Consider the following 27,342-nt stretch of genomic DNA (forward strand, 5'->3'; position numbering starts at 1 on the left):
CAGGACTCTGCTGTGAAGGTGGAGACATGTGGCGGTGGTGTACTTGCGACAGTTAAAAAAAAAAAAAAAAAGAAAGAAAAGAAATTTGAAGGAGCGGCGGCTAGAATTTAGGAATGGCGGGCCGCCGCTGCTAAATGAATGTAGAGGAAACACTGGTAAATGACTCTGTGGCTAATGTGTTGGTGCCTGACACTAGAGGACACCTCCCAAGGTCTGTGGATTCCAGGCCTTGGTGGGTCAGAGCTGTTAAGCCAGGAGGAAGGGGATCTGCAATATCAGGCAGGTGGTTTTAATTTGATCAGAGAAGTCCTCTTCAAAATCTTCAAAAAGTTAGACCATGAAGCATTATACTTTTCCAGTTAGGTAACCACCTTTATTTCCCTGACTGACTTACCTTGCTCCTCCGTGTGCTGATTATTAATGAGCACACGACTGTGATTAATATTAATGATTATCAGCTTGTCAGTCACCTGTAAAGCACTTTGCAAATTCTATGGCAAAGCCGGGCTGTCAAGGCTCAGATATCCCCAAAGTCATGAGGAGTCATGACTGTACATTAGTTCTGTTTCCTGACAGTGAGAAGCTGATGGACTGGCTCAGCTGCACGATTAGAGACTGAACATGTTTCAGTCACACCACGGATGTCACGACCATCACTGCTAATTCTCAGACACACACTGAAGCCCATGTGCTGTCTGACTAATGAATATTAACGACCAGCTGGTTCATGTGCAACTCATTGATTGGTGGAAATGGAGACGTTACAACTCTTCTCTTGCGCACACAGGTGCTTTTGTTGTGCAGCTGTATGTAACGTTAGTGTATGAGAGAGCGTGCCCGTGTGTCGGTGAGTGCGCGCACAGGCGGGGGCGCGCGCGGTCACAGGCTATATGAGATGTGCTCCAGCGCGAGGTGACAGAGAGCCGAGAGCGCGAGGAGCCGCCGTGTCGCAGCGGGAGGCGGGATGCTGTCCGCCTTCTGAGCCTCCGGACCGACACTGGACTAATACCGGGCTACAGTAACAGTAACACAGACACGCGCCGACGCCGTGGAGATACCGGGGGACGATGGGCTCTGCTTCGTCCTCCTACCGGGTCATCTACCTGGACGTGGACGGCAGGATTCAGAAGGTGGGACAGCTCAGAGAACAGCTCCTCCACAAGTCTTTAAACGAAAAACAGACAAACTACTTAAAAGTTGAGGAACTCCAAAGTAGCCATTAGTGAATGAATGTAAGGAGCTGGAGTGAATGTGGCTGGTTGAAGGCTGAGGAGGTGGAAACCTGAAAATGGCTTTAAAATAACATTTCTGAAAAAAGGACATCAATGAACAAAAGAACAGGGCTACTCACAGCCGTAAAATATTTGTTTAGCTAGTTCCGCTATTGGTTTTGTGATTCATTATGAATCAGTTACTTAGCCATGCTCATTGTGGAGTTGAGCAGTATCTGTCAGTGAAGGAGAGCTCATCTGATCTCCTATCCTGTCCAGAGGCAGGACAGGACTGTGTTGCTTCAGTAGACAGCAAAACAGAAGTAGCATAAAGACACAAATACAAAGTACCACAGACTGAAGATGGATTACTGTCAAATACTGTAAAATGTTCATAAATTGCACAAAATTGTGCAAATTCATATATGGTTTTTATTTCAGCAGCAGTAGTTTGTCATGAATTCTGGACCAGCTGGGTGCAACTAACAGAGAACTTTGTTTCTTGCCCTTTGGTTGTTAAGAACTTTATACAAACATTACGATGGTGTTTTTTAAAATTATCTGTAATTTTGAAAGGTGGTGCACCAGACAAAACAAGGTCTTTGTTTATTACTGACTGCAATTTACAGTAAACTAAGTCAATTTTACACAAAGGTGAGTCCAAGCCCTGTGTCTGTTCTTTAGAGTAAACACGATGATACAGACCAGTTTATTTGCTGAAAATAGTATGCATAAGTAGAGGAACCATGAAAGATTCAAGGAACTTTATTTTATTTGTCATGCCAGCTCACATTCACATGTTAGTGGTATGAAATTTGTACTCATGTCCCGTTTTTTTTAAGGAATAAAAGCCAATAAATAAGTACAATAAAACAAGAGCAAAACATGAAAACAAGACAAAAAAAAAAAGGAACCATCACCTTTTCCTATAATCTTGCTATTAGGGAGTGTTTTCATCTGCTGTGTGAATATCTTAGATACACGAAGAATTAGAGTGCAGAGTATGTGGACTGATGGCTACTTGCAGTCTGTACAGGCAGAATAATGTGAAAGGTTTGTTTGGATGTTAGGTTGGTTCTGCTCCACTGGTCCCTCTGAAGAGTGCAGCCCAGTGAGGTTGAAGAATAACCCAAGCACTGACCTCTAAATACACTCTACTTCGCACACAAGTCTGTATTAAACACACATTCATTTCCCATTTCAATTAAAAGATCTAGGGAATATAACTACTGGAGAATTGACCAGCATGATTGCTACTCCACATATTTTAGCACTGAGTTTTGTAAACAATCATACAAATATAAAAGGAAACACATGTACATGTTGCAGGAAGACTGCAAACTAAAGTCCACCAATGAGCTGACAACAGTATTGTGTGACACCCAAACCAAAGTAAACGGTGAATTTTGCTCGATGTTAGATCCATAGTGTTTATAAAAATGACTTGACCTACTTTTCTGTAGTCAAGACAACTTAACTTATAATGGGCTCTTTTTTTAACTTAGAAGTTAAATATTAAGTTAATACATGTAGCCATTTGCAGACATCTCGTCTTTAAATATTTTATTATAGTGGGGCAACATTATCCAGAACTCCAACAAAACTAAGGCTGTAATGTCCACACACAAATGTAAAACCTACTTGTTTCACTGCTAAGGTGTCATTATTATTCACAGACAATCAAGGGCAGTGTAAATGTCCATTGATTTGTCCCATAAATGCTAATGCTGAAAGTTTTCACTCTCAGTTCCTACACTGGAATGCAGCGTTTTGTTTACATTGTCCAACCAATGAAGGAGAAGCAGCAGCTCATAAAAGGCCATATAGTACTGTTTACACCCCAGTGGCACCTTGCATTTATTGCATTGTGTCTTCTTTATGGAGTTCACACCAAGTCTGTATCTGTCTGCTACACAAAACACTTGTCATTTCCTCATGCAGACATTTTCCAAGGTGGTAAATATGCAACTGGGGGGGCGGGGGGTTGCCCGTGGTTAATACAACCTAGTGTGTTTAATGCATCAGGAAGGGGCATACAAAGACTACTGAAGGAATATGTACAGATTAAAAGTCCTTTTATGTTAAGCTCTGCCAGCAACAACAAAAAAGGTGCCAGTTTTCATTCTGTTTTTTATGGTTGTATATTGGATTGTCCTGGTGTTGGCATGTGTTCCCTGCAGCGTATATATATCTGATGCCTTACCATAGGCCATGTTTTCTGTGTTGACTCTCAATAATGCTGAGCTGTTGGTCACATTTGTTAGGCTGGAAATGCATCCTATAGATGAATCCCCTTCCAAGTTTTGTAACAGACATTACTGCTTAGATTTTGATTTAGTTTGTAAAATTAGATTTGAATGAGTTGAGGAAAATATCTAGTTGTGATTTTTTCTGACAGATATTGTGATTTTGGTTTGATTTGCTTGTTGTTGTTGTTTTACTGTCAAGCTTCACTTCTGCTTACTTTAATACATTTTAAATGTAAAGGACATTACCACATGAGATGAGTGTCACACAAGGCTTGAGTAAAACCACATGACTGTTTAAAGCCTGTCTCAGACTTACTGCATAACATATTTTAAATTGCAGACTATGTTCTTGCTAATTGTATTGTTTCAAATTTCAATTTTGATTTGAAATTGGTTAATTGTTTAACTTCATGTTTAATTGTTCAGCCCTAATCTAAAGAGCTTAAAACTTGTGCACAACACACAAACATTAATACAAAAGTGCTTATGTACAGTTAAAGTCATGTTTTGTTGCAACCAGAGAACAGCTTGTATTACAAAGCCATGTTATCACTACGTCGTGAGTTCTGCTATGCCCTGAAATTGTAGTTTGTTGAGTCAAATTTTTATTGAGACAGTACATTTGGTTTCCATGGTTAGTCTTAAATATGGCATCTTATTTATTTGCATAATAGTGGATGAGGCTAGTTTATGGCATGGGATCATGATCCTCAGTGTGTACGCAGCAGCAGTAGCAGCAGCATGTGGCTGAATATGCAAGACTACAGTTTGTTATTGAAATCATTCTCATCATCTTTAAAGTGGAACATGAATTTGTTTGGCACTGCCTAGCACTGTGTAGAATAAAAAAAAAAATGAAAAAACTCATTCTGCTCATCAGATTTGTTTAGGCTGTCAAACAGTGGAGTCAAAGTGCTGCTATACTGGCAAAAAAACAACTTAACTTTCTCACAGTAAGGTCTATACCTTACTTTGTTAAGTGCTGTGTAATAATGTGTTGTAAATTGCGCTATACAAATAAAATTGAAAAAAATATTGAAATTGACAGTAGTAAGAGTACTGCATTGTTGTGACTGTTCGCTTTGCTTCTCGTCTCTGGCTCTATTTAAGGCAAACTATTTTCGTTAATTTAAAAAAACAGATGATGAGTATTTTATCTCATCTCTAGGTTGTTTTATCAGTAAAGTTGAGCAGTTAATAATGAGTGATCATCAATGTATGTGCTTTGATGTAGGACAGCACAGACAGACTGAACTGATGAAACCAGCAGCACAGTCAAAACACTCAATAAATCACTTGCAGAAAAAGGAAATAGATACAAACTGCATATGTTTAACACAAGGACTGGGCATGAACCACAAAGATAAAGGTTTATGTGTATGAGATAAAGGATGTTGATATCTGATAAATACAGAAGATTAATTAGCAAATATTCTAACAATTGATAATTTAACTTTTTTTTTTTGTCAAATAAAAATACCAAACTGTAGGGGTGGTGTTGGTGAAGTGCTCCTCCCTGTCCACTGACCTCCACCAGCCTCTGTCTCTTCCATCTGTGACAAGCTGCCATTTCCAGACAGCTCAGGTGCTCTTTAACCTCTGTCTTCCTCTCAAAGTATTCCTTGTTTTGCACTCCTTGTAATACTTGTTACACCTGCCCTTCACCCTCCTACCTCCACACATCATCTTTTGCTGGGACTTCACTGTTTGCAGTCTTCCGTGTCATCACATGCAAATGCCTCTTTTATCTATGTGGGTCATCCCTCCGTGTGTGACACAAATCACTTGTCATGTTCAGTGACAGTGCTTGACCTTCCTCATAAAACAATAGGAGAAGGGACGAAAACCATTAAATATTTACTGCTGCTACGCTGCAACATGCACATTTGTTAATCATAGGAAGAGCCTGGAGCATGGGAAGCCTGCACATTCAGACTGTAGAGATTCTCTCCAGTGGCTGATTGCTCTGCTTTCTCATTAGTGTAGTCAGAGGGGGAAGAAAAACAAAATATCCTGCTGTAGTTTAATTAGAAATACAAAAGTAGAAATAGAAAAAAAAGTAGCTGATTTTAAACATATGCTTTCTCCAGATTAAGTTTTCCTTCATTTATTCTTCTTCTACGAGATCTATCTGGTGCAGTGGAACGAGACGGTAAATGTCCTGCATTGTTTTGCAACTTCTGCACATATTTGCATGCCGTAAAAGTTAATGAATGTATCAAATTAGAGTGACAAACTTTGCTCCTCTTTCTTATTACCATTATTGGATTAAAAAATTTTAAATTTGGCTTTAGGGTAGTGCTGAGACAAGACCATTTTAAACCACTCTATAGTAGCTTTTGAGTACAGTGCTGTCAAACCTTTCATACCTTTCATTGCTGGATGCCACTTATTCCTCTTTGCCATCGTGAGCTCCGCTGTTTCACTGACTAACATGATCATTCATTATCACAAACACATGCATTGTGTTTAACTGAGACCCAGTTCCATGTACATGAGCATGCCCTTTCCTCCTACATGAGCAACACTTGCCCCAAAGCCAGTGGCCAGCTGCTATACAGAGTTACAGAGGCATAAAAAAAAATTCTTAATTTATGTGATGCATGTTTGCAAATGTGTCTCTAAGTATGTCTTCGCTGTGCAACCTGTAAAAGTTCTGCAATAGAATAAAGGTTCGTTGAAAGGACTAGATGCTACATTCGCTAGTGTTTGCACCACTTTTGATTAGGAGTTCTTGACGGATGGCTGCTATAAGGCTTTACCAGAGGGACACATCATCAGTTGTGTACCCCAGCATCACAGGGTGTTTCAGCCATTTATCACAATACACCCTCTGCTGAGGCAGGCCCACCACAGGTTGATCAAGCCTGGGTGTGTGTCCCGCGGTTAGTTGTTTGCCTAAGCAGCCCAGCTGGTGTCGCTCCTCTTCAGCCACAGCCAATGGCTCGTCCTCTCAGCGGTGTTGGCCAGCTCTTTGATGGCCTGTCTGTGAGCCTGTCCCCTGACTCTGACCTCCCTAAGAAGCTTTGCAGTTGTGCTGGCTATAAAGCCCCTGCATCCCACCTCCACTGGGCACACCCTTACCTTCCAACCTCTGTCCTCTGCCTCGGCTGCTATGTTGGAGTAGCGCAGCTTCTTAGGCTCATACGCTTCTTCAATGGCGTCCTCCCAGGGAACTGTCAGTTCTATGATGTAGGCAAGCCGGCAGGAATTAGACCAGAGGACGAGGTCTGGTCGCAGGGTGGTTGCTGCAATTTCCGGAGGGAAAATGAACCTCTGATCTAGGTCGACTTGCATCTGCCAGTCCCTGGCTGCATTCAGTGGGACCAGATCAGGGTTTGAGGGGCTAACTCTCGGCTTGTCCCCCTCCCAACAAACAATGGTGGATGCCGGAACGCCTCCTGGATGTTAAAGGGTTGGGCGTTGATGAATGCTCTCTTGCTCTCAAGCTTATTGGCTAGACACCTGAGGACCTGGTGGTGTCTCCACGTGCTTTGAGTGAAGCTCGTCCTACAGCCCACCAGGATGTGCTTGAGTGTTGCAGGGGTTGTACACAGGGAAAAGATGGGTCCTTTCCAAGCCATAGCTGCAGATTTGTGGGAGGGGGCAGCACATCATATGTGGCTTGGACGATGAAACTCAGCCTGTTAGATTCCATGCCCCAGAGGTCGCTCCATGTGAGTTTTCTCTTCTCGACACCCTCTCACCTCGTCCAGAGGCCCTGTTTAGCTTGTGCTATGGCTTTGGAGCGTCTGGCTCCTTCCTCCTCCGCACCTCCTCTACCACCATGGTTCGACGCTTGGTTGTAGATGCCTTTTGCCAGAGCGGTGTTACAGCTCCAAGGCCAAAGCCTCCTCTGCCTTGTTGGACGTGGCCCACTACGTTCCGATGGAGGAGAGCAGATTTGGCTTGTAGCACAGCTGTGGCTGGGGTCCACTTCCTCCCTGTTGCTAGGGTAGGAGCGGTGCCTCTCACCACAGGGTCCCGGGAGTCAGTGAGGGACATGTCCAGCCTCACCTTGGCACACTTGAAATCCTCAACCAGACAAGAAATTGGCAGTGACAGGGCTCCGTCGCTGTCCAACGCTGCTGAGGCATTTGGGAAGTCCAAGCCACTTCCTCACGTGAGAGTTCACTAGCCTTTTCAGTCAATTGGCATGGCTAATCGAGACCTAGTACATGGCCAGTGGCCACAGGAGTCTGGGTAGCACTAGAGCTTCAGTTTCCCCGGTAGCGCAGTGTTGTTGATTTGCTTAAGGCCGTTAGCCATATCCTGCCAGAGTTGCTCAAGTTGCTGAGTGTCTTTGAGGTCTGCATTATACTATCGTCCAAGGCTCTTAATGGGCTTCTCCAGGATTGTTGGAATTGGTTCATTGCTGATATAGAACTGCTCGCCTGTTAATTGGCCCTTGACGATACAGATTCTGCGTGACTTGCCTGGCTTGAGCTCCATTCTTGCCCACTGGATGTTTTCCTGGAGTTTCTGAAGCAAGCGTCTAGTGCAGGGGTCGGCAACCCGCGGCTCCGGAGCCACATGTGGCTCTTTCGTACCTCTGCTGTGGTTCCTTGTGGCTTTGGAAAATGAATGAGTATCTAATGAAAATTTATTTACTTTTAGTTCGTTAGTTTTAAAAATGTAATTCTAAATTTGAAGATTATGGTGATCTTGTAACATTAAAACAAAACGTTTAATGTTTAAATTTTAAATTTTTTGTCGCTCAAAATATGCATCACACTCACCGATGCGCGACACCTACCGGCACGCACTGCGTTGCCAACTTGGTGTCTTTCTCGCTAAATCTGGCGACTTTCCAAATCCACTTGGCGACTTTTTTTTTTTTTGTCGAATGTGACTAGGGACAAATCTAGCGACTCCTTCTCGTGTTACTGGAGACTGTTCTGGTGTTTTGGAAACTCTGACGTGAAAACACATATCGTTGTGCAGTTACTGTCCTTGTTACTTATACCACAATCCTTTGATTGTCATTATGCATATGCTTCTGTACACACAACGAAACTGCAGTAAGAAGTCCCAACTTTATAAAGGCTGTGTGAGACAGTGGGTCACCTGTGTAGTTAGTGTGCTGTCTGTATGGGACTCTGTTTGTGTGTGTGTGTGTGTGTGTGTGTGTGTGTGTGTGTGTGTGTCGGGGGAGGGGTGATGGTAGTGGTGTCTGTGTCTAGAAGAGCCCTGAGAATGTGTGAGTGTGAGGAGGGGGAAAACAGGAAACTGTCCTTAGTCTTTCTGTTCTAGCCCCTCAGACTTTACATGTTGGATCAAAGTCCTGCCCTGATGACATTCTCATGCCATTATCCATCCACGGTCACAGCGCCACCTTCTGGAGACATGAAAGGACACGTTCTACAATTTTATTTGCCTTTATTAGCCGGGTGACAGTATTAACTTCAAACGTGGTTCGGGTTACCGTTAGGTGAACTACAGGACGTGGTGAATAAAAGTTATCAAAACGCTTCGCAGATGAGGCCCGGTTTGGAAATGGCGGCCCGTGCAATTTCGATCAATGGCCATTTTGTCCATTTTCGGGGTGTTTCTGGCAGTTATCAGAGTCCTGTCGGATGGCCGCTCAGCTACAAGATTCGGTGGGCATGTGTAGCAGGTCAGGATGCACAAAAAAGTAAATCAGCCCCAAGTCCTAAACCCAACAGGAAGTCCGCCATTTTGAAAAAACACGGGCGAGGACCCGTCAAATGCCGCTTGCGGCTTTAATTCAAGTTGGGCTTTTTATTTCATATAAACGAGGAGGACTCAAATAGACACTAGTTTATTTCAAAGTAACCTTCAACCCAGCGTCTTTTTTTTTTTGGCGGTCAAAATGTTTTAGTTGCATGCAGAAATAAAATTTTGTTTTCTCAGTAGCAGTTCACTGATTTCATAAATGCAACACACTATAGTTTTTTTATACATAGCATAAAGGTAAAAAACCATATATGCAGTGTTATCTTCATTTTAGATGTCAAAAGGGTTTTGTGGCTCCTGGTGTTGTCTTTTTTTGTGGGAAACGGGTCCAAATGGCTCTTTGAGTGTTTAAGGTTGCTGACCCCTGGTCTAGTGCATGGTTTTGTTGTTGTAATAATGGTCATGTCATCCATGTAGGCTCTAATAGGCGGAAGACGCAGGCCGCTGTTGGTCTTCTCGCCTCCCACTACCAAGATACCCGCATGATCAGCTCCATTGCCAGCTCGAATACCAGAGGGGAAATTGTGCAGCCTGCCATGATGCCTATCTCCAGATGCTGCCAGGTTGGGGTGTTGTTCTCAGATGTTACACAGAACTGGAGATCCTGAAAGTAGCTCTTGACCAAATCTGTAATGTGGTTTGGTACGCTGAAGTAGTTGAAGGCCATCCACAAGATCTTGTGAGGGCCTGAGCCGAAGGCATTGGCTAGGTCTAAGAAAACCATGTGTAGGTCTCTCCGTTACTTTTTGGCAGTTTGTATCTGGTGCCAGATGATATTGGCATGCTCCAGACATTCTGAGAAACCCTAGATTCCAGCCTTCTGCACTGATGTATCAAAAAAGTTGTTTCTTTGCAAGAAAGCAGAGAGCCTTTGGGCCAGGACACTGAAGAAGATCTTACCCTCTACATTCAGCAGGCTGATCTGGCGAAACTGGCTGATGGATGACGAGTCCTTCTCTTTGGGGATTAGGATACCTCCTGCTCTTCTCCATGCTTTCGGTATCACTCCCTTCTGCCAAGCCACTTTCATCAACTTCCAGAGGTGTTTAAGGACTCTAGGGGTATTCTCATAGAGCCTATATGTGATTCCATTGGGCCCAGGTGCTGATGCTGATCTCACCTGCTTCACGGTCTTCTCCACCTCGCTCCATATGGGGGGGCCTTGTGTCCATTTGTTGTTCAGATGCATGAATTGGTGGTGTGTCGTTGGGGATGCTGACTGGCTCATGCCTCCAATCATCAGAATAGGTCTTCCTCAGGTGCTCTTCCATATCTTTTATGGGGACTTTGAGGGTCCCACTCTTTTATCGGTCAAAGAGGCCTTTATCAAAGCTGTAGGGCTTGCTGCAGAAGAGGGTCCTTGTCCGATCTTTCCTCTTGCGTTGTCGTCTGAGGTGCTCTGATCTTCGCAGCTTGGTCAGTCACTGCTCTATTTCAGCCTGCAGATCGTCAAGTCCCACTCTTTCCATCTCTGTGGCCTTCCTCCCCTGTTTTCTCAGTTGTCTTCTTTCTTTCACCAACCTGTCAATATCCCGCTGCCTCCTGGACTTCAACTGGTTTATGGGGGCTTTCTGCTGCCTCTGTGTTTTGCCCTTTAATCCCAACCTCTGAGCACCATAGCTGCAGATGATGGATCCCATTTTCCCCAGTTTTCTCTCAACAGGACCCTTCTGTTCTAGTAGGACAACAAGGTCTAAATCAGTGGTCTCCCACTCTCTCTTATGGCTGGATTTGGGCCACAGGATCTGCGGTTTCCTTCCTTCCATCTTCCTTTCTGTTGCTGGCAGTGGCTGGCTGGGCGCTGGGCTGGAGACTGGTGTTGGCTGTGGCTGCCTGGGCTCTGGGCTGGAGACTGCTGCTAGGTATTGCAGGCTTGACTCTGGGTTGGGGAATGGTGTTGGCTGTGGATGGCTGGACTCTGGGCTGGTGACTGCTGCTGGCTGTTCCTGGCTGGGCTCCCAACTGGAGACTGCTGGAGGGTCTATGCAATGCTGAGCTTCAGCTGAGGTGCTGATACCCTGAGGACTGTGGGGGTTCTCCTGCCTCCGGGCTTCACTCGACTGATTTGGCCAACTTCTTAAGAAGTATTGGTCAATGCGAGACCCCTTGCTGAGCTTGCTAAGGCATTTCTTTAGGCCTTGGTGGATTCTAAGGCCCCTCGTTATTTTTAGTTTTGACCAGCCACAGATGCATTTCTGCAGCTCTTGTCCTGCCAGTGTTGATGGTCCATCCATTGTAGTGCTGGTTGGTCTTTTCATTGTCAGTTCCGTACCATGATAATAATAATAATAATTTATCAGATTTATATAGCGCTTTTCTGGACACTCAAAGACGCTTTACACTGTCAATTATTCATTCACACACATTCATTGTGGTGGTGGTAAGCTACAATTGTAGCCACAGCTGCCCTGGGGCAGACTGACAGAGGCGTGGCTGCCATTCTGCGCCTACGGCCCCTCCGACCACCACCTCAAACAATCCATTCATACGCATTTACACCAGGCAAGGTGGGTGAAGTGTCTGGCCTAAGGACACAACGACCATGAAACAGGTTACAGGGCGGAATCGAACCGCCGACCTTCCGATCATTGACCGACTCGCTCTACCACCTGAGCCACAGCCGCCCCGTCTGTCATCGTAAGATCCGTCCATGATGGGTCATCTTCCGCCCCCACTCTCGCAGACCCTGGGGTATTTCTTCCTTTGAGGTTTTTGTAGCAATGGTGAGTGGATCCAGAAATGCTAACCAGCGCTGGATCCTGCTGGTGTGGGTCACTAACCCACACAAGCCCCGTCTGAGTCTATTCCCTCTTGTCAGCAGTCTTTCCTGGCTGTCATCTGGTCTTTCCCTGATTGTCAGCTGCTCTTTCACAGCGGTCACTGGATCACTCCAGACTTCAAGGTTCGTTGAAAGGACTAGATGTTACAATCCCTAGTGTTTGCACCACTTTTGATTAGGAGTTCTGGACGGATGGCTGCTATAAGGCTTTACCAGCGGGACACACCATCAGTTGTATACTTGCCCCAAAGCCAGTTGCCAGCTGCTATACAGAGTTACAGAGGCATAAAAAAAAAATCTTAATATATGTGATGCATGTTTGCAAATGTATGTCTCTAAGCATGTTTTTGCTGTGCAACCTGTAAAAGTTTTGCAATAGAATAAAAAAAGTCAGTGAAGACACAAAATGGTGATAATCTATAGATATCTGATTAAATTCATAGGGGTTTTGATATGTCACCAAGGACTACAACTACAAGTACAAAAAAATGAAAAGTATTTATTGGCATTTCCATTTAGCTGTTTCCAGTAAGGCATTATACATGCTGCCCTCTTGTCATAACTTCTTGATTTATAGGTACATATGAATAGAACACAGCCATTGTACTTCAAACAGCTGCTGTGAAAAGGTCTGTTGGTATACAAAAAACCTGAATAAGGTCAACCACATTTTTTGAATACATACATTGCCAGTAAGTCACAAGAAGGTAAGCTAAAAATGCTGATTATACAACAGCCCGTCACTGGGCCTTCATGTACAAATGAATGGTAACATTAGCCAGCAGCATGCAAACGTTTATATTGTATGCTAATGTTTGCAGGTTAGTACAGTGTTAGCCTTCAGCTCAAAGGAATGAAAAGAACATGCCATAAGAAGCACAGACCAGTTCAAGCTGTATTTTTGCTTTTGGTGATGGATAAAAAATGTATTATCATTAGTGTTCATACTGTTTGTAGTATTATTGACATATATACATGGAACTTTTTGGGGGGTTTTGGTTCCTTCCTACCGTTGCCAATCACTTCCTCAGAGGGAGTCCAAAGGCTACTTTGGATTGTTGGGTTCTCTGTTTACATTCGTAATGTCTATACCTGACTATGTTAAGCGCTATGGATGATAAATGTTGTAAACTGCACTATACAAATAAAATAAAATTGAAACTGAATTGAGTTAAAATTTCCCTGAGAAAATTGCAGTCTTGTAGAATGTTTTGAAAATTTGATGTTTCTATTTTCCCAGATTTTTAGAGGAAAAATAAGCAGGTTCATGTGCATATAAAATATTTTCATTTTGTCAGCTTCATGCCAGTTGTCGGGTCATTGGTTTGTAACAGAATGATGTAGCCTCAGGGTCTAAAAAATGAAGTCAATGTGGAAGTGCCTCAAACCTGCATTCTCCTCTGGTTGTAAAAGAAGCAGATTTTGTAGAAGTTTAGGAGAAAACAACCCAACCTCTCACTTAATCACTAACCTCAGTGAACATTTTCCCATTGAATTATAGACTCAGTCACTTGTTTAAAGAGCACTGTATATTTCAGGACGTATGTAGAATCCCCGAGTTCTCAGTGAGATCCACCATTGGCCCTTTACGGCTGGTTTCAAAAAACAAGATGGCAACAACTTGAACAGTAGTCTGCAAACTAAACCACAAACAGTGGCTCTGCCAGTGTGTAATGTAGAGTTGATGATTATAAATGATGTTCTCGATATTCATGGGTGATTGTTTGTGTGTTCTTCTCCTTCAGGTGGTCTTTAGTAGATTCTGTAGCCCCTGTGACATTAAGGAACTGTTCTGTACAGCCCTGGGTGTGCCAAGGTACAACACACACACACACATGCAGACACATGTTTATTTCTCTAACCCTGTGGAAAATGCCATTGACAAAATGCATTCTCAAGCCCCTTATCGTAGCTTTAACCATCATAACTGAAAACCTAATCCCGACCATTACCATAACCCTAACCTTAATGTAAACACCAAGTCATGCTTTCTGCATCTGTGTCCACAAGGGTATATCTGACATTCATTTCATCCACCCAACTCCACAAGTGTCTAGGAGGTTCTTGTAATTGAAGTAATCACTGCTGGGCTTTCAAGGAGCTTTGTGCATGCTTTGCACCTGTTTCTATATGTTTCAAGACATCCACCACCCGCCTTAAAATTCTGCAGTCTGATCTAACTGACTACCGCCCTGTGGCACTCACCTGCATTCTGATGAAATGCTTGGAGACACTGCTTCTCCAATGCTTCAAAGACAACATGACAGCCTGCCTGGACCCTCAGCAGTTTACATTGAGAACCAACAAATCCACAGAGGATGCCATCTCCACTCCCTTCCACTCTGTTTTCAGACACTGCCATCATCAAACAACAATGCAGATTTTTATCAGGAGGAACAACATCAACAAAATATCAACATCTAAAAAAATGGTAGGCAAAGACATATACCCCTGTCAACATGAGTGGAGTTGAACGGGGGCATCTGAATTGTTTTAGTTTCCTGAGAAGCAACATCACAGACAACCATCCTGGTAAGGAAAGCTCAGAAACAACCACACCGCTGACGGTTCCCATGCCAACTTCTGGTCTTTTGAGGAGGAGCAACATAAGCATCCTATCTGGAAATATCACAGTGAGACAAGGTGTCTCAATACAGAAGCTTCTGCTATGATACTAGTAGACTCTGTGTCTTTTGTTAGGCTGTGAGATTCGTCCTCCACACTTCACCTCTAAAATGGTTATAATTTTCTTGCTAAATTTTATTTATTTATTTTTTTAACAATTTGTCTTTTTGTCTGTTTGATGCATAAAGGGACTACATCTGCAATTTTCAATGTTTGTACAATAATTTAGTTGAGGTTTTAAGAGGACTGTAAAATGCTGCGAGAATTATGTTACTTTTTTTTTAGTCCAAATTGTTTTTGCACAACACACGTGAACTGCTTTATTGTACCTCTGTCACCCCAGCAAACAGGGACAGTAAAAGTAGAGGACCAAAAGGTGTCTCCCTTCAGTTGAAATTTGGCACTTGTAGTTCAGTCTACAGTCATTTACAGCCTGGTATGAAAAATGCTTTTGGTCTCTATAGCTAGCTACCTACTTACTGTACACGGATGACATTTTCTAAAGCTCACATAGTTAAATTGTATTAAGGCCTAAAAATGCATATGGTGTATTAATTAGAAAGGCGGATGCCGCCACACAGCAGCCTGTGGACCGGAGATATTTGCATTGCCCGCCTGAGCACCACTCGCGCTCCACTTTTTTGCCCAATTTTGGATTAGCTTCGAGGTAGGAGGAGTCAGATAATATCAAGATGCTTACAGCTAAGCTACACTGAGCTTCACAACTACTGTTTAGGAAACTTATGTGTGACGTCCTTTTTTGTATACAGTCAATATTTACTTCTATATGGGGTTTAAGAGTGTCAAACACATCCAGCAACACCTCTTCAATTTCCTGCTATGAGGTTAGGTTAGCTAACCTTGTTGTCATGCTATCTCTGATCAGTATAGCTTTTAACATACAGTACAGACCAAAAGTTTGGACACACCTTCTCATTCAAAGAGTTTTCTTTATTTTCATGACTATAAGCTCATCAAGAGAATGCAGAGTGTGTGCAAAGCAGTAATCACAGCAAAAGGTGGCTACTTTGAAGAAACTAGAATATAAGGCAAATTTTCAGTTGTTTTACACTTTTTTGTTAAGTACATATTTCCATTTCATCGTGTTAATTCATAGTTTTGATGCCTTCAGTGTGAATCTACAATGTCAATAGTCATGAAAAGAAAGGAAACTCATTGAATGAGAAGGTGTGTCCAAACTTTTGGTCTGTACTGTAAAACATAACAAAACACATAAAAACATACATGTGTTAGCTATGCAGGCATCCCAGGACCTAGGAAGGATTACTCAGTGAGTTCACCACCTTGGTCGACACAGAAATATCTCTACAACTATTGTAGGGATTATAGAAGAATTGCAGTTGTACAGACATTCACAGTCCACAGAGGATTCACATTCCAATAGTTGGCAGCTGGAAATGCCCTGTTGCCCTGTTGATTACAGGGCATTGTATCTATTTTAGTGAAATGTCTCAACAGCTATTGGATGGCTTGCCATGTTATTTGGTTCACTCAAATCAAATCAAGTCAAATCAAGTTTATTGTCATTTTGCTGTACATACAACAGTAGTGCAAACAAGATGAGAGAGCGTTTCTTCAGAAACTAACAGCATTTAAATAAAGAAGTGATTGCATAACTGGATCAGCAGTTCAGCATTCTGACAGCTTGTGGAATGAAGCTGTTGATCAGTCTGGAGGTTCTTCCTTTAATGCTCCGGAAATGTTTGCCCGATGGTTCAAACAGTTTATGGAAAGGGTGTGAGGAGTGTCCTGCTCCTGCAGCGGCTCTGGAAAAGTTCAGAGCGAGCTGTCTGTCTGTCTGCCCAGAACGTTGTCATCTCCTCCAGCTGTATGGCCGTCTGGGATATTGTCATGGAGCCATGTTTCTGTTAAAGCAAACATACAGCATCTATGCACGGCTTAATCCTCACTAGGGTCATGGGGGGCTGGAGTCTATTCCAGCGGACTCCGGTAGAAGGCAGGTTCACCTGGACAGGTAACCAGTCTATCACAGGGCTACACTTAGAGACAGACAACCAAGCACACTCACATTCACACCTACGGACAATTTATAATCACCAATTAACCTCAACATGTTTCTGGACTATGGGAGGAAGCCGAAGAACCCGGAGAGAACCCATGCTGCACGGGGAGAACATGGAGACTCCATGCAGAAAGATCGTGGGTGCCCTCACCAGGACGCGAACCAGCAGCCTTCTAGCTGTGAGCCACAGTGCTAGCCACCGAGCCACCTTGCAGACCTCTATGGAAACCACTCTTTGATAATTGATAATTTTTTAGTGATCCCAGACCTTTCCCCAAGAAGCATAATTGGCTCACATTTTTAATGTGTCCAATTCTTTGCTTTATGTTCAGCAAACCTGCAAAACTAATGATATTTCCATCAACCTCCTTCACAGTAAGCTGTACTTGCCAAATGTTGGCTTAGGCAAAGATGCTCAGTAAACATGGTTAATATCATGACGATGAAATCAGAACCAGTTGAAGGATACATTTTTTTGTGTGCCCAGACACCATTCTTATCCAGTGATGGTGTCAAGCTCACATGTGGATTTATGTTTTGCTCTGATGTAATCTTGGAACTGGACCCTTTGGTTCTGCTAAGTCTCTCTCCACCCCTTTTACACATTAGCTGTGCTTGTCACAAAAACACCATCTCATGTGTTGCAGTTTATTATTAAAATACATTTTGACATTTTGATTCTTCTGAATTATTGTATGTCGGGACATTACTTTGTACTCCCCTCACATTCATTTTACCTTTCAGGTGACTTCCAGTAAAACTTTAACTTGTACTTTTGTTTTCATGCAGGAGCACTAATCTCTCCCTGCTGGATTCTTCCGGAGCCATGGTGTCCATTGACCCCACCATGCCACACAACACTGAGAGGTATTGGAAAACCGACATTCCACTGATGTTTTCATAAAATAAATGATTGTTTGACAGAGCATTTGTTTAATCAACCAGCTGGCAATTTGATTGAAAGACACATTCACTGATTGACTGTAAATCCCAGTGTGTCTCTTACTCCTTCCTCTTGGGCTGTTAACAGCCAACATGAGCTGACGTGAAATGTGATCTGTAGAAGAAGCTGAACAGTTGTAACTGAAATTGCAAGTAATCGGAGTACCAGCCCTGTTGGGTTAATGGGTGGTCAATTCTGAAACATACATACATACATCAATTCTAAAATATATTGATTAATCCCTCCAGCACTTGATGAATGTACTTTTTTTCAGTAGGTTTCCAGTTATGGAGGTCTACATTCTGTGTGTTGTGTTCTTCAGAATGCTCCTCTCTGATTACTTACTGTGAGGATGTGAACAGGTACGGGGGCATTAGTGTAGCAAAACTATTTGTCCATGCGTATGTAGAGTTGTCTGTCTGTATCTGTCTGTATCACAATGGACGATACTGTGAGCCTGAGCTCAGGACACAAAAACACTGATTTTCAGATGCTCTTTAGTTACAGATTCTCTCATGGCAGAAGTGTAGCAAAAGTCATGTGGAAAAAGACAGCCAACGGTGAAGTTGCTTGACTCGTAACTGGTGATTTGTTTGTATTTTCAGCATTTGTAATGGAATACGTAGATTTTTCAATTTCTAATACCTTCGTACGCATTGACAGCTCTTTGTACGTATTGACAACTCTTACTACATGTACAAATTTTAAAACAGATGAGCAGATTTTTTACACATTTGAATACCTAATTACAGAAAGACAAATTCCGGTTCGCATTGACAACTTCTTTTACACATTGACAAATCTCACTTCGGACGAACGGATTCAGATGCAGACAGACAACTCTCTATACGCATGGACAAATAGTTTTGCTACAATAATGCCCCCATAAACAGGACAGTTTATTCCACTGTTTTATTGCTGCTTATGCAATGCTTTTCTAGGAATTCGTAATAAACAAATTTCTTTATAAAAAAAAGTGTGGCTCATGTAACTGCAGCTGTGCTTTCTACAGAGCGAATACTCATTTCCTGCTGGTGCAGTGGCATTTTGTAGATGACTATATTTAATCACTATAGAGTGTCACCTATGACAGATGCCACTGACAGCAGTGTCAAAAACAAATAGAAACATTTGTACCTTTGATTCTCCTGCATATTTTGTAGAAAATACAGAATATGCAAGTTCTGGGATTTAATTAAGAAGCATCCTAAACATTTACCACATGCAGAGCTTTAAGGAGTGCATCCTGTTACAGTTAAGCTGCTACTATACACACAGTGTTCTGACTATGGTCACCACTTGTGTAAGTCTGTGTGTGTTTGCTATCTTATCTAAGGGTAGTAGCTAAATGTTCTGTTTGAGAAACATCAACTGAGTGTTGGTTTTCTTCCTTCTAGCCGTAGTGTGTGTGTGGGTGTGTTGTATTTGTGTGTCAGCATATGTGTCTGCCTTCATGCTTGAGTAAATAGGTGAGAGGGACAGTACAGTGTGTACACATAAAAGGCAATGGAAAATTTCTTTCAGTTTTACATCACATCTGCTGTCCAAACTAACCATGTGGTGTCCTTTGTGCCGAAGGTCACCGTATCGAGTGGTACCTATAACTAGTGGACAACTTGCTGGTGAGTTTTGGTGATGACACACACTCTTACACATGATCACACGAGAATAGGGTCATTGGATGACATAAAATATTAGAATGAAGTTTATGTGAGTATGTAAAAAATAGCGACAGAAGGGTAAATGTTATAATGTTTAATAGAGACACAGTTACTGTGTTGAACTGCCATGAGTCTGCTACTCTTCCTGGGGAACATTTAAACTGATGATGACGATGATTTGATTGGGTCCACTTTGAGTGATATTTTTCTTAAAATGCAATCCCTGTTTTGAAAAGAAAGAATCTTCATTCTTTTGCTATTGAGCAAGGCATTTCAAGCGCCAGCTGCTGCAGTGTAAAACACCTGTCTTGTATCACTTGGTGATGAACAAACATTCATTTCATGACTGAAAATACTCACAATACAACAACCTTGGAAGTGTCAGAACTACCACAAAAAACATCTAACCAAAAAGTTTAATCAGTCAACCAAGAGTCTGTTCTACAATGTTTAACAGACTATTCCCTTTTTAACTCTGTCTACTACATATGTAATAAATCAGCCAACATTTTTGGAAAACATCATACACGTACACCAATAGGCCACAACATTAAGCCATAGACAGATGAAGTTAATGCAATGTTTCTCTGGAAACCTTGGATCTTGGCATTCATGTAGATGTTGCTGTCAGACGTACAGACATACCATCCTGTAAACCAACTGAGTTTGGCCATCTAGTCCACATGTGATGTGTGTCATGGGCAGGATCTCAAGGTGAACAGGGTGTCCACTTTGGGAACCTCACGATCAGGTCTTCGGATTTTGCAGTTGACGTAGTTCTGCTGGGGTAATCAGACTTTAAGTGTACACTGGAATGCACCCAACTATGAAGTGGCCTCTAAGTCTAAGGCCATGGTCCCCTGCTGGAAAACGGTCAAAATAAATTACAACTGTGCAAAAGCCCCATGATGACAGGAACTGTGACTTAAAGAGTGAATTAGGTTATAGAGACATGCATTTTGGTTAATAACTGAAAGTTTGGTAAAATTACATTCAATAGAGCAATATTTGGGTTTAGAGTTTGTGTTAGCAGGTTATTAGTCTTGTCAGTCATGTCTCCTCAGCTTTTTGCCTTCCCGTCTCAAGTCAGTATGAGTCTTCAGGCATTCAAGTCTCAAGTAAACTTAGTCCTATCGCAGGCTATTCCAAGTTGAGTCTCATTTTTGTGTCTTGATGTGAGTCTTCAGCTCTGACTTGGTTTTTTCCAAATCCTCAAGGCATGCATGCTCTTTAATGCGCTAAAGAATGATTGTATGCAGCTCTGAACACACTTAAATCTAGACTGCTATCAGACACACAGGCTGCAAAGCAGTTGGCCATACAGCAAGAAGCTACACAAAACTTGTTTTAAATGGTAAATGCTCTGCACTTATACAACACCTTTCTACCTTAGTGGTATTCAAAGCACTTGCAATGTGTTTCCCATTCACCAACTCACACACACATTCATGCAAGGTGCTGCCTGTCATTGGGAGCAACTTCGGGGTCAGTGTTTTTTATTTTTATTTTTTTATTTTTTTTTGGGGGGGGGGCATTGAACTGCCAACCTTGCAATTAGAGGACAACCGCTCCACCACCTGAGCCACAGCCGCTCCAGTAAGACAGTACACAAACAACACTTTGTAATGTCAGAACAGCACCACCACTGACATGATGCACACTAAACTGCAGCTTTAAGCATGACTTGTGTAGCAAGACCAAGTTGGTCAAACTACACCTTGGGCTTATAACATATGAGTATGTGCAGGGCAAAGACTGACTAATGAATGGGGATTGCTGTAACAGCAGAGCAGTGGAATGGAAAGAAATCCAACTGAACAAATTCCAATGAAATACCAAAACTGGCATGAAGTTGCGTCTAGAAATCTCACCTTCTAGATACTGAACAGGAAAGAACTGAACACTGTCACTAAAGCCAATCACTGCACTGTAACTACAATAAATAAAGTCTATTATCCATATAATGCATTTCTTTCTAGATACCTGGTTTCTTGTACAGTAGGATGGCATGGTATTATCTAAATTTATAATCTCAATTTAGAACTAAATCCTGAAGATGACAAAGTGCCATATTTTTCTCTCCCATGGGTGATGCTTACCTATTGTTGGCAAGTTTCCAGATTTGACACCACCTGACAGCATTTCATTAGGACCTGAGAATCTTACTGACAGAGGAGCAGCTAAAATTGGTTGAACTCTTGTTTGACCTGTACCTTGAGTTAGTCCCATGGTTCCAGAGATTGTTTATATGATCTGATTGCTCTCCCTCAATTTTCAAATCCTGTCTGCATGAAGCTCTTCTCTGCTAGCTCTTTACAAAGTTGTCAGACAGCAGTAGTGGTTGACATATTCTCAGGCTAGATACTGTGCTATCAGTGTATGATTTTGTAGTAAAATGAAAGAAAAATGACACTGTAATAGCTGATCATGTGATATGCGTTGCCTGAGAACCACTGATTGCACTCTTTGCCTGTCAGTGTTGCAACATTCCTGCTGAACTGGCTCAATCGGAAATTATTTAACGACACTTTCAGTCATCATTGACCTGTAACCTGCATGAAGGACTGAATGTGAGTGACACAATGAACAAACGTACTTATTTATTTGTTAGTTTATTGGCCTGTGGGTTGAACTTTGACCACAACGCTCGGACTTTAAGCAGAACTGCAAATCTTTGTACATGTGTCCAGTATATTCCCAGTGTGTGGTAAGCTAAATCAGAAGTGGCTTGTTAACACATCAAGCTGTCAGTAAGTTCCTATTCTCTTCAGTATCTGTGTGTCACTTATGGTAAGACCAAAGGGAAGGAGACACATTTTATTTACCCTTTCTCCTCTCGCTTTTCTGCCATCTGTTGCTTTAGCCATCTGACGCTCTGTTATAGGCTTACATAAACTTTGTGTGTATTTATGTCTGTCAGTGTGTGTTTGTGAAAGAAGCAAGTGTGAGCAATTGTGTTTATCTGGAATATTGATGTACAGTACTTCTAGCTACTGTTGTATTAATAATGAAACGTTCTGCCTGAGTGGATTCAAGCTGCTTACCATGGTCCCTTCTGTGTGTGTGTGTGTGTGTGTGTCTGTGTGTGTGTGTGTGTGCCAATAGTCATGCAGTCTGTTGACAGGGTATGTGAGTATGTAACACAGCTCCACGCTTGCTCTCTCTGCAGATAAAGAGGAACTCTTTCAGAATGTACTGACGCAAGTTGCAGAACAGTTTTCAAGGTAAGCAGATGGCTGACTGTATTCACACGGAAACAGATTTTCACTGAACTCACTGTTAACTTGTCATTCTGTAGCTGCTGTTGTACCCGCAGATAGTACATGTGCATGTGTTCTCAGTTTCATAAACAACTGTAGATTTCCTACTTTTTAATCACATTGTCTAATGTTAGCTTTTTTGTAGTGTACTGTCTAGACAGCAGAAAACCTTGTATCTTTAAAACTCATATGGACTTATTTTGACAACAGTGCTGCTTTTGTTTAATGCAAGTGTTTTATAGTCATAATATAGTGTCATAATCTCAAGAGTCTGGAGAACTGCCTTGACTCTTCCAGGAGCATGCAATCCTTCATTTTAAGAGTTTAGGGCTTTCATTCGGAGGCTGCAGTATGTTAATATTTGTGTACTTCGCAGTGGTCCTGGGTCTGTTTAACAGTATATTATTATCTGTCGTTTGGCTTTGTCTTTGCACTTTTTACTCATTGTTCCCACTGACTCCCGACATGATTTCTCTCAGCTCTCTCATTGCTTTTTGTCCAATCATTCATAATGTGCAGGGTGTATTACAGGGTCACTCTAGTACTGAGACTCTCAAGGGCAAAAATACACACACTCCTGTGTACTGCTGTTAGTGTGTATTTATTAAATTATTTATTGCATTTTAATTTAGTTTTGCAGTAGTTTTATTTTTTAAATAATTAACACTGAATATGTCATTTCAATTGCTTATTTACATAAGAATGGAAAAAAAAAACTAAAACAGATTTATTATGATAGAGACTTAAAATCCTGAAGCCTTTAAATATTTCACATTTTTCTTTCAAAATTACCTGAAGCCTTTAGTTGATTATGAAAATTGTTGTTTGGCAACAGTAGGATTGGTGATAAAAACACAGCGAAGCCGAGCAGGACAGGGTGGCATGGGAAGGGTTAAATGTTTTGTTGCGTTTAAATAACACAGATGCAAAGTCCAGTTTCAAATGAAGCAGTTAATACATTAAATACCACCAACAGCTGTAAATATCAACAGCAGAAAAGTGCAAAGATAAAAATACATTTATTGTTATAGAAATAAAGACTCAGATGCAGATCCTGTCTTTTTCTTTGCTCATATCTCCTCTATCTTTCTCCCACCTGTGTCCATCTGTCCACAGGGCATTCAAGATCAATGAGCTGAAAACTGAGGTCACCAATCGTCTTGCCATGCTAGAGAAGAGAGTAGAGCGTAAGTCTGTTATCACTTTTCTGCAACTGCATCAATGCACATCATTCGTGGGTAAGCTCTGTAAGAAGAGACACGATTTCACTCAAAAAGAATTAGAGTGTTTGTTTCATCATCATCTTTACATCCTGGGAGAGGTTATTTCTTCCTGACCCTCAGTCAGCTTACTGCTAAGCCCCTGAGTATAATTGCTACATTCAAGGCGGAAGCTGTTAAACATTACCTGGCTGGCTGAAATGATGAATAAGGTCTTTAGTTTAAAGTGAAAATAACTGTGACTTACATACATATTGCATATGCCCAGAAATGAATGCATGGCACATTTGACAATAAGGTATTGAGGTAGTTTGACTTCAATTTGGCTTAGCAGTGGTATATTACACCACAAAGTGCTACCATAGTTTTATTCATTCTTCATGTACAACTAGTATACAAGGACTTGGCTTCTGTAGCAGTCATGTCACACTGGCCTCATGTGTGCATCGTATTGTTTTCCAATTACACTGAAAGTGAACACTGTATTGATTCAGAAAATCTAGAAAAATAGGTTAGAATCATCACAGTCATCATCACAGTCAATCAGCTGGTTGCAAGAAGCAAAGATACTGCAGTGCGTACTGTAAGCACATCACTGCAAGCTAAATGTGGAGTCAAAATGTATTTTCCTCTCATTTGACATGCTAAGTACAAAAAGTGACTGGCATCGTAGGTGGGGGGATGGGAGGATACTCAGCTTGGTCTGTGTGACACTGTTCCATTATCTACTGATTTGTCACAATTAAACTCTGGGTCAGTCAACAGCCGCTAGCACATAACATTTTGCTAATAATATAATGATTATCACATAAAAAGTACTAAATACACATGTGAAAAGTACAGTTGAGGCTGATGAGACTGTCATTAGTTGTACATATTTTTGGGTCATGAAAAGAAACCTGCTTGTGGTGTTGCAGGAAAGCTCAGAGGATTGCACATAGTAGCACTCATCCTCAAGAAACCATTAATATCTGTATAAAATGTCATGGCAGTCCATCCAGTAGATTGTATATTATGTATTGTAACATTTAATTCCATCAGCATCGTTATCCTAATTCCATGCATCTGTTAAAACTGTACTTCCCAAATGAGATTCAGTAGGTGTGTGTGTGTGTGTCTCATCTAGTTGGTGCTCTGCATATTGATTTCACAGGGATTACTGTAGCAAGGCATCTTAGGTCTTTTAAACTACAAAGAAAACACCAGTATTTAAGTGCTCTACAGTAGTGCTTAAACTGATTAGTGTACATTGATTAGCATACAGCACTATTGTGCTGTTGCATGCTCTCAGGGCACGTTGTTTGAATATGTGTTCCTTTACAGCTCATGAGGCTGTGGACCTCATGCTGTTATTAGAATTGACTGAATATAGGCCGCATTTTAGCAAGTGCAGAAAATAGTGTGTCGTCATCTTGACACAAACACAACAGATAGTGTGAGGTCGTACACCAATGCCCTTTCCTTCTCAGCTGACATTATAAGCTTTCAAGTTTTGCGCATTTTATAAAGTGTGAGCAAGAAGTTCGTCTCTCTCAGGCTGCCGGCCTTCTTTGTGCACTTCTTCAGTTTACATAGTTTTGTCTGTTTGTCTGATGGTATCTTAGCACTTCATGTAGATGTGTCAGTTCTCCCAACTTTAAAGCCCGCTGTAAAATGCAATCAATAAAGGTGTAGTGATAACCAGGCTTGCTCTGCTGCACCATCAGCATTCTTTTTTTTCTTTTATAATACAGGTCTTAGTGTTCTTAACAGGCTAGCTGCTGTAGTAATTACCTACAAGAACATTTAATCAGTGATAGTTTTGTAATCATTACATCCTTCTTAGCAAGGCTGAATAAAGATAAGGGTCGAGTTCAGTATGTGAGTGTTATATCGAGTTAGTGTTTTCTCAAAAATCAGTAGTCTAATTTGTGTAGCTTTTCCATGTTTGCACTGCAGGGCTCCTTCATCACTATTGTGGTTTTCATGCCTACCTTTAGTGCGTCAATGCTTTTGTTCTTCAGCTTTGAACTAAAAAATTACAACACTTTGTACACACTGTACACCCATTTAGTACATGTTTGCATTCCTTGTTAAATAAAGAAAAGAAACAGAAAAACATAGTAGGCAATTGCAGAATTTCATCAAAGAATAATTTCAAATATGTTAACCCCTTAAGCCATCTGTTTAAAAAAAAAAAAAAAAAGTCATCAGGGCAAGTCTCATCCACACCTGACACCTTGCCACATAGGAGCTTTTTGACTACCCACAACCTCTGCCATAGATCTAGGCGAGGCCTCTCCTGAACCTTCAGACTCTGCTTCATCCACAGAAGACTTTCTGGCAAGATTTAGGAGCTCCTCAAAGTGCTCCTTTCACCACCAGACCTCAGTTTGGATCAGCAGTCCCCATTTACTCTTACTGGGCTATCATGTGTGTCCAGCTGCCTTCCACATCCTTTTGATGCAGTCATCTAGGAAGAACCTTTTCCAGAACGCCACCCAGATTTCAAGAAGGTGGAGTACTCCGAACTGCTGTTCAGTGCATAAGCATAGACAACAGTCAGAGCCTTCTCCTTGGTGACATCTACGCTTGTTGCCCATAAAGTTGGAATAATTGTTGTTTTCAGACACATTCCTCCTTTTATTTCTATTTCTACACATCAGTAATCACTTTGACCTGGTGCAGTGATCACATGCTGAGTCCCAGTTACCAGGTGAAACCAGTTCTGACTTCAGGATGTGACTGAAGAGTGGGACGTCCTGGCCATTGACACCATCAACCAGCTGGTGGACAGTATGCCACCATGTCTGAACGCATTGATCCGTGTCAGGGGTGGCCAGACTCAATATTAGTGACTGAGACATTTAAGGAGTACTATTGGACATTTTTATGCATGAAATCTCATCAAATATGTGTTTCCTGTTATATGACCAAGGTTGAAAAATTCAAACAAAACCCTTTATCCTATTGTTCAATACTTCCAGTTTCGTTTAAGTCTGAAAACACAGTTTGCAAAAGTTAATTGTGGTTTAATTTTTACTGTGATATGTGTTGTATGTATATTGTGGAATCAATAAAGTTTTGAGAAGATATAAACTTTATCTATCAAGAATAAATCACATTGTCACAATCATTTCATGAGAAGAGGTAAAAAATATTTTATTCCAACTTTATGGGCAACAGTGTACTTGCAAAGAGGCAACCCTCTCGTTCTCCAGGGAGAACTCCAACACAGCGGCACCAAGCCGTGTGCTTGTCAGTACCATCACATCCGCAGCTCTGGAAAAGAGTTCAGCCTTCTTCTTGGGTTTGGTTCCCAAATCTTTGCAATGCATGCAGGTAAGCCCAGCTACATTTAGCTGGTATCACACCAGCTCTAATTCCTCCCCAACCTAAGTTGTGACATTCCCCATCCCTACAACCAGTCTACAATGCTGTGGCTCAGCACAGCCAGGCGCTCCAACCTGTCTACTGCTTGACTTCAATGCACCTGACCCCAGCATCTATTCCAGAGGGTGGAAGGCTCACTGGGAGGTGACACCATGCTACTTCTATAGGCTGTGCCTAGCCGAGTCCCAGACTTGGCCACCACATGCCTTGGTCTCCCTTTCCCTGTCAAGGTCTTAAAGCTGCTTTTTTGTCAGTCATAGAGGACCTTTAAATCCCTTTTT

The 27,342-nt window shown here is 41.8% G+C and overlaps 1 protein-coding gene across 1 annotated transcript in view; it reads left to right on the forward strand.

Moving 5' to 3' along the window:
* Positions 1-1,067: 1,067 nt before the first annotated feature.
* Positions 1,068-27,342, forward strand: part of pde9aa (phosphodiesterase 9aa) — a 58,232-nt gene continuing 31,957 nt past the window's right edge. Inside the window, exons 1-6 of the mRNA XM_008279435.1 lie at positions 1,068-1,130; positions 13,682-13,752; positions 17,395-17,472; positions 19,127-19,170; positions 22,379-22,433; positions 23,586-23,656. Of these exons, the coding sequence (XP_008277657.1) occupies positions 1,068-1,130; positions 13,682-13,752; positions 17,395-17,472; positions 19,127-19,170; positions 22,379-22,433; positions 23,586-23,656 (382 nt within the window). The remainder of the gene's footprint in view (positions 1,131-13,681; positions 13,753-17,394; positions 17,473-19,126; positions 19,171-22,378; positions 22,434-23,585; positions 23,657-27,342) is intronic.

The sequence above is a fragment of the Stegastes partitus genome, unplaced genomic scaffold (assembly GCF_000690725.1).
Source record: "Stegastes partitus isolate 25-593 unplaced genomic scaffold, Stegastes_partitus-1.0.2 Scaffold159, whole genome shotgun sequence".
Lineage (NCBI taxonomy): Eukaryota > Metazoa > Chordata > Actinopteri > Pomacentridae > Stegastes > Stegastes partitus.